The sequence below is a fragment of the Carassius auratus genome, unplaced genomic scaffold (assembly GCF_003368295.1).
Source record: "Carassius auratus strain Wakin unplaced genomic scaffold, ASM336829v1 scaf_tig00030051, whole genome shotgun sequence".
NCBI lineage: Eukaryota > Metazoa > Chordata > Actinopteri > Cypriniformes > Cyprinidae > Carassius > Carassius auratus.
In genome coordinates, this window is record NW_020525823.1 from 377,023 (window position 1) to 385,056 (window position 8,034).

At 34.2% G+C, this 8,034-nt stretch overlaps 1 protein-coding gene across 1 annotated transcript; it reads left to right on the forward strand.

Moving 5' to 3' along the window:
- The first annotated feature begins 939 nt into the window (after window positions 1-939).
- Window positions 940-6,812, forward strand: LOC113080011 (acidic fibroblast growth factor intracellular-binding protein B). Its single transcript, XM_074559891.1, is given in 13 exon segments — window positions 940-1,055; window positions 1,128-1,316; window positions 1,393-1,519; window positions 2,829-2,929; window positions 3,342-3,475; window positions 5,777-5,876; window positions 5,964-6,003; window positions 6,006-6,029; window positions 6,354-6,392; window positions 6,394-6,444; window positions 6,543-6,640; window positions 6,744-6,781; window positions 6,784-6,812. Coding segments are annotated over 13 exon segments (1,086 nt in total).
- Window positions 6,813-8,034: the final 1,222 nt, after the last annotated feature.

Below are 8,034 nucleotides of genomic sequence, written 5' to 3' on the forward strand. Positions count from 1 at the left end.
AATGATATTAAGGAAGGAAATCAATACCCAAGCAAATATAATAAGAATTTTTTTTTTTTTTTTTTTTTTTTTTTTACAGATTTGGTCAAATATAAACATAACAGATTCTTTAAATTACCTAAAATGCCTTATTACAAGTTTTCTTAGTCTGTAATTGTAAGTTTAGCTTGAGTAAAGTCTGATCCAGAAATATTACGCAAAATTAAAATCATATATGAATTAAGTTTTGCGTTTTTCTGCACAATTAGTTTATACAATTTAGTGTTGGTTGCAACTTTGTGCTGTTTATTCCTTAACAGCAGGTGGCAGTCACACACTCAATGGCGCCGCATGAACACTCTGTGGACTGTGGTGAATGTAGTTCAGCTTGGATAAAACCATAAACTGATTCCAGGCGATTTTGAGGAGTTTGACAGCTTTGAATATACTACAGTATGAGTCAGCGTTCATCGATAATCCTGGTATTATTTGTTTCGTGCTACAGCATAAAAGATCTGCACCTGCGCGTTTGGAAGTGTATCTGCTCGCAGATGCGTCCTAGAGAGAGATACAGACTCCACTTTCTGCTGCGTTCTGCCCAGAGCTAACTGCTCCTCTGACTGAGAGCTTTTCTAAGCAAAACATACATAAAACGGCAAGTTTTCATCATCACTTTGACGTCATCCGTCTCAGAATAAGCAGTTTCTCGTGTATTATTTTGCTTTTTAAATCTCTGCACATCTTGTAAAAACACCTAGAAGTTCATAAATAGTTTATCACAACAGTTATCATTTTAAGAGATTGCATTTGTTGTTGCAAATCAAAGTTATGTTTGTCAAAAGCTGCTGTGACCACTGTATGTATGGCAAATTATTTTTAACATGTTCATGTTAAAAAAAAACAGTTCATGTTATTAATACATAATTTTAAATATTATTATTTTTAATGCTTTTTAAGAAAATGTCTATAGAGTTAGATGTGTTTGTGGGGAACACTACTGTCCTGGAACAAGACGTGTACCAACTGTGGTTGGACGGACACACAGGTTAATAAAGTGCTTTCTAAATGTTGAATGAGTATACACACTTGGTGCATGCTTTTTTGTTGTTGTTTTTTTTTTTACACTTTTGGTAATGATATAGACTCAGATGCAGTATATGGATGGAAGCAGGTGCCTTGCAGGAGTGTGAAGCCAATGCAGAAGTCCTGCACAGCGACACCACGGACCAGTTCAGAACATATCAGATGTGTGAGCGGCTCCTCCAGTCCCCTTCCAAAGTGGCCAATCAGCTTCTGTTCCAGATCCCTCCTCACCGTCAAACTATGCTCATTGAGAGGTCTGTGGCCGTACTAGTTAGAGCATCCTCACTGTTTTGACGAGCTTGTTTGTTTGTTTCCACATTTGTCCTCTAGGTACTATGAGTTTGATAGTGTGTTTGGCAGGGAGGTGCTGGGTAAGAAACTCTCCAAAGGGACCAAAAAAGACTTGGAAGACATCAGTTTTAAGACTGGGATTGTACTCAAAAGCTTGTCGACAGGTGCCGCAGACACTTTGGCCTCTCATATTTCTGAATGCCTCACAAAGAAAGAATGATATTGCATGATCAGCAATGCTGTTTTACAGAAATGTTGTCAGAGTACAGTCCTTATAAATAATAATAATTATTATTATTATATTTGTTTCCAAATATATTGTCAGTGCACAGTACTTAAATATTATATAATTGATTGTGAGTGTTATTATAAAAATAATTCATTGTTATAATAAAATTGTTGTTATTACTTATTTATTAACATGTTATTAATTTAAATTTCCATAGACAATTCTTAGAAATATTAAATTATAATACTTATTATTTGATTTTTTTCCCACACATATGTTAACAAATGTGTTGTTAGTGTGCGACACTTAGAAATATTAAATTATAATAGTTGTTTTTATTATTTTAGTACTAATTTAATAACAGAAATGTTGTCAGTGTACAATACTTACAAATATGAAATAATGATGATTATTACTATATTCACATTTATATAAATAAATGTTGTCAGCATATAGTATTTATAAACATTAAATATTATTTGTTATTTTATTCACTTATTTATTTACATAATGTTGCCAGTGTACACTACTTTTAAATGTTAAATAATAGTGTTATTATATTTTGTAATTAGATGAATATTTATTCATTCATACATTCAAAATCCAGATAATAATCAAGGAAATTTTGGTAACACTACAATACGGGTGCACAAATATGCATTAAATAATGCTTAACTAATGCACAGTTAATCATCAGTTCATATATAATATATAAAGTAAAGGTATCATTATGTTATGACTTTACTTGTTGAGGCACAGAACTATTAACTAATTGTTAAGTAATATGTCATTGTGGTTATGGATTTTGAATTAATTAGTTATGTGCCTCAACAAGTGAAGTCGTAACATGATACTTTTGCAAATGATTAGCTAACGATTAATTAAAGCAGACAACTGGAAGTTGAAATGCATGCTTCAACCCATTGTGGTAATTAACATATTAATTTAAACTATTAGTTAATATTATATGTTATTAGGGAATTAAAACATTATGACACATTTAACTAATAGTAGTTTGTTGATTTCTTAATCTATGAATCATATAGAATGCTTATTTGTTGCTGTTGCAGTAATTATTAATAAATTATATTTATATTATATATATATATAAATTATACATTAACATATGATTTTCTATGCATTAGTTAAGCATGCATTAATTCATATTAGTACCACAGTTTAATAAAGCATTACCGAAATATTTAACCTCCCTCTCTCTGTTTTAACTTCTCTACCATTTTCTCAGTTTGACAATTTCAAGCGTGTGTTTAAAGTGGTTGAAGAGCTAAAAGGCCCCCTGGTGGAGAACATACAGCGTAACTTTCTCCTGTCTGATGTTCTGGCAAGGTGAGACTTTCACACATGTGGCCAAATGAAGCATATTGCGAGTGGTAAAGAGCAGCTGTCCCACGTGTTGATACTGTGACCATTTCTAACTTTCCACTTCATTGGATGTAAATCTGAGCCAATCGTAATATTTCATACCTGTTCTTGTAATAAAGATGATTTATATGAGGTTAGGCACTTCACTACTGTAAATGTGCTATTGTGACTTAATGCAACCAGCTTAGTTATAATTAAACTTACTTAAACTTACTTAAATTAAAACGTATGTTTCTGCTTTGTTCATCTTCTTACTCTTTTGCTTGATCTCTCTCTCCTCCATTCATCTTTCTCCTCATACACTCTCTTCTGTTCCTGGCACGCTTTTCACACTCTCTCCTGTCCTCTCACTGACTCATGCCATGTCTCTCTGCAGGGACTATGCTGCCATTTTGTTCTTTGCTAACAGCCGTTTTGAGACAGGGAAGAGAAAGCTACAATACTTGTCTTTCCAGGACTTTGCCTTTTGTGCTGGTCAGCTCATCAGCTACTGGACCGTGGGGGCAGTTGGTAAGATGTTCACCTTAAAGGGTTAGTTCACCCAGAAATTAAAATGATGTCATTAATAAATTACCCTCATGTCGTTCCAAACCCGTAAGACCTCCGTTCATCTTCGGAACACAGTTTAAGATATTTTAGATTTAGTCCGAGAGCTCTCTGTCCCTCCATTGAAAATGTATGTACGGTATACTGTCCATGTACAGAAAGGTAATAAAAACATGGTAGCACTTTATTTTACAGTCCTGTTCCCCATGTACATGCAATGTACTTATTATAGTAATTACAATAACTATGTAACAACTAGGTACTAACCCTGAACCTATTTCTAAACCTAACCCTACCCCATGTAGTTACCTTGAATCACCAGAACTTACTTAGATAAATATACTGTAAGTACACTATAAGTACATGTAAGTACACATACTGTAATATAAAGTGCAACCAAAAACATAGAAAAACTAAACCGACTAAACTGTGACAAAACTGAAAAGCTTTTTTTTTTTTTTTTGTATAAAGTATAACTTACAAACACGTTTGAAAAGCCAGAAGTAAACATCAGTTCTCTATAGGATTATTATTTTTCTTTTACCTTAAAAATACATCGACTTAATTTGATTTAAAAATCACCTGGTGTAGCACACTGAAAAAACGTGTTTCATTCATCCAATGAAAAAAATTTAGTTTAATGATTCACATCTATATTTTTTAACTTGAGCAAATAGTTATTTATTTTTCATTGGCTCAAGTAAAAAAATATAGATTTTTTTTAAATTTCTTTAAATTCTTTGCATCTTTGTTTTATTCGCACCAACATTATTTGATTTTAACATTTTGAAATAATTTATTTGTATAGCATACTTTTTTTATTCTCATTTTAAAACCAAATTTAAAAACTAAAATACTGAATGCTGATTAAGAAACATCTTATTGAATGTGTGTTGATTGTGTTGTTTGGCTTGTAGAACTATGCAGTTATTGTTTTTAATTTCACATGGTTACAGTTAATCTTTTAATTTAAGGCCAGTTCTATGTAGTTTCAACCCAAGTCAAATACAAAAGCTAAATGCTAATGTCTGTACCATCTATGTTTGTATTGAATTTAAGCTACTTACAGCGCAGTTACTGCCGTTAATTTCAGATGGTTACAGTTATTGTTTCCAATAGCTAAAAGCCAGTTTGGCCGATTAAATACCAAATGAACATCTTGTTTATGCATACTTCCCTTATTTCTTGTTTGTTGCTTAAAAAAAAAATTAGAAATCGGTATCGGAATCGGCCATGAAAAGTCATGAAAAAAAGTCAGTTCGGTGTGTCAGTCTGCTTCGCGCAGTATCACGCATGCGCAGTATCATCAGTTCCTCGGTTCTCGAATCAGACGCATCCGACAGAAACGGTTCTCGGTTCAGTGTACTGGTGATCCGAAAACCGATGCAACCGGTTCTTGACTCGAGAACGAGTCACTCCTTCGTTCGTTATCTGGCTCGGCTCTGTGTTCATCTTCAGTTCTCTCAGAGGGAGTGTCAGCCACATTAAAAAAGTAAACAGCTTAAGTCATTTGTGGATTAATGAGTACTGTAGACGCGACCCGTTTAAAACGATTCAGTTCGATTTGGTGAACTGGTTCAAAAAGATCCGGTTACATCGAGTGATTCGTTCGCGAACCGGATATCACAAACTGGAGTGTTTTGAACGCGCTCACAACATACCGCAAGAGAAGACAATGCTGAATAAAGTCTTCGTTTTTGTTATTTTTGGACCAAAATGTATTTTCGATGCTTCAAAAAAAAAATTAAAACTGACCCTCTGATGTCACATGGACTACTTTGATTATGTTTTTCTTACCTTTCTGGACATGGACAGTATACCTTACACACAGCTTCAATGGAGGGACTGAGAGCTCTCGGACTAAATCTAAAATATCTTAAACTGTGTTCCGAGGATGAACGGAGGTCTTACGGGTTTGGAACAACATGAGGGTGAGTTATTAATGACATAATTTTCATTTTTGGGTGAACTAACCCTTTAAAAATGCAGTACATTACTACAGCAGCCACTACTTTCAGATTGCGTGATATTCCACCGGTCAGATCATCATTGGTGAGTGTCTTTGTATAGCATGGAGTTGCGAAAGGGAAAGTAAAATAAAAGTAAATTATATAAAATTTATAATTATATAAAAGTAATTATATTTGTGCGATCCTTAATGGCAAAGGTAATGGAAATTAAGGAAAAATTATTTTAGAAGAAATGCATTACAGTTACTGTATGGGCATTCTCAATATCTGATTTCTTTCTTTCGTACTTTCTTAGACAACATGATGGAAGACTTGGATGTTGATCTAGAAAAAGAGTTTCTCAATGACTTGAAAGACTTGGTTAATGACAAGGACACGTTGGACCAACACAAAAGGCATGCAAATAGTTTGTTCAGATGGTCAAGTGTAATGCTTATGACACACTATCGCTAACATATCTCTCCTTTCTGCTAACATTATAGCTTGGTGTGTGCACAGCTTCGAGGGAAAATTAAAGTCTTTATAGTGAGATGGAGGCCAATCTTAAGGTGAGAAGTATGAATGTTATTAATTGTAAGCTTTTTTTTATACTTTTTAAATACACACACAGCTATTTTTAAAGAATTCTTTTTAAAATATAATATTTTTATTCAGCAAGGGCACCTTAAATTAAGCAAAAGTGACACTAAAGACACTTAAAAAGTTACAAAAGATTTCAGTTTCAAATAAATGCTGTTCTTTTACACTTTCTATAAATCAAAAAGCCCAAATAAGCATTTTAGAATGATTTCTGAAGGCTTTGTTTTGTCGAATCATTTGTTTTATTTGTGTTGGATTACACGGATGTGCTTATTGCTGTGGGTGAAATTCAGAATTTGTCAAGAGCTCTAGTTAACATCGCCTCAAAACTCACATACACACACCAAAGATTTCCGAGATCTGTTCATCGACCTTGTGGAGAAGGTAATACACTGTCACTGTAGATAAACTGCATACCATGAGGTGATCTCTGAATAGTCCCAGGTCAAGTGTGACAGAATGATTATCGGGTCTTCTTTCAGTTCATTGAACCATGTCGGTCAGATAAATGGACAATCGGAGACCTCAGACTTTTCCTCAAGCACTACATCAGCTCTGTACACACGCTTGAGGCTTTCAGGTTAATATATATGCATTTATGTGTGGTTGTGTTCTCTTTCTCATTCTAAACAACAACTACAAAAAACATTTGATTAATGAATGACAGGTTTTTTTATCCACAGGCATCAAGTAATATGGGACAGATACATGGATGTCATCAAAGCTGCATCTTGAAAATGTACCATGACTAGAACATGTTCCCAATTAGACTGACAAAATTTTTCTTCAAACCTTAAAAAAGTTAGTCGCCCTCTTGTTTGTAAATGTTGATACCTACAGTATTCTTCTACATTTGGTTTAACATGAGTAAAAAAATAAAAAATAAAAGAGAGAAAAAAAGTGTAATCTACAAATCTGCCTTAATTGTTGTTTGTAAAAGTGCTCGTTAGGAATTTCCTTACTAACTTAATATTCAGGGCAATAAAAAAAGTTTTTTATTGGCATTTATGGATCCATGAAGAACCTTTAGCATCCATGGAACCTCTCCATTGCACTTAAGGTTCCTTATAGTGAAAAAAGGTTTCCATAAATTATTAAAATGTTCTTCACACTAAGAAATGGTTCTTTTAAAGGAATTTTTCACCCAAAAATAAAAATGTGCTGAAAATATACTTACCTTCAGGCCATTCTAGGTGTAGATGAATTTGTTTCTACATCTGAACGTATTTCTACACCTGTTCAGATTTGAAATTTGAGTGTAGCATTGCATCACTCGATCAGCAGTGGACTTTCTACAGTGAATGGGTGCCGTCGGAAAACAGTAATCCACCAGTAATCCACATGAGAAGTCTATAATCCATAATAACACTTGCTCCAGTGAAAAAGTCCATCCCCTGTTCTCTCACATCAGATCCACTGACGTATTTGTTTTGGACTGTTTTCACTCATAAACAGTGCTTGATCTGTGCATATTTCTCTCCTGATTCAGATGGGATAACTTTTTTCCCCTTAGAAAAGCAGTTTAATAGAGGATTTTTGAACACGATTTGAAGTTTACAACATCTTTAGGATTTTACTATTGAAAAAATTTTGTTTTTCGCTTTACAAGACATGAATTGATAGACTACAGTTTTGTGCATTATTGTGATGTGTTTATCAGCTGTTTGGACTCTCATTCTGATGGCAGCCATTCACTGCAGAGGATCCATTTTCAATTTTTGGGTGAACTATTCCTTTAAGAACTGTTCACTGAAAGGTTCTTTGGGGGAACCCAGCAATAGTTCTTCTATGGCATTGCTGTGAAAACCCACTTTTGGAACCTTTATTTTCAAGAGTGTATAGGAGGGTAATTATCTCAAAGTGTGCTTCAGTGTTTTCCCGCAGTGAAGCAGCGACGTGTTTGTGAGCTCAGCAGGTGTGGGTCAGCAGCAGGGGGCTACAGTTGGCTGGTCAGCTCTGAAGTGGATAGATGAG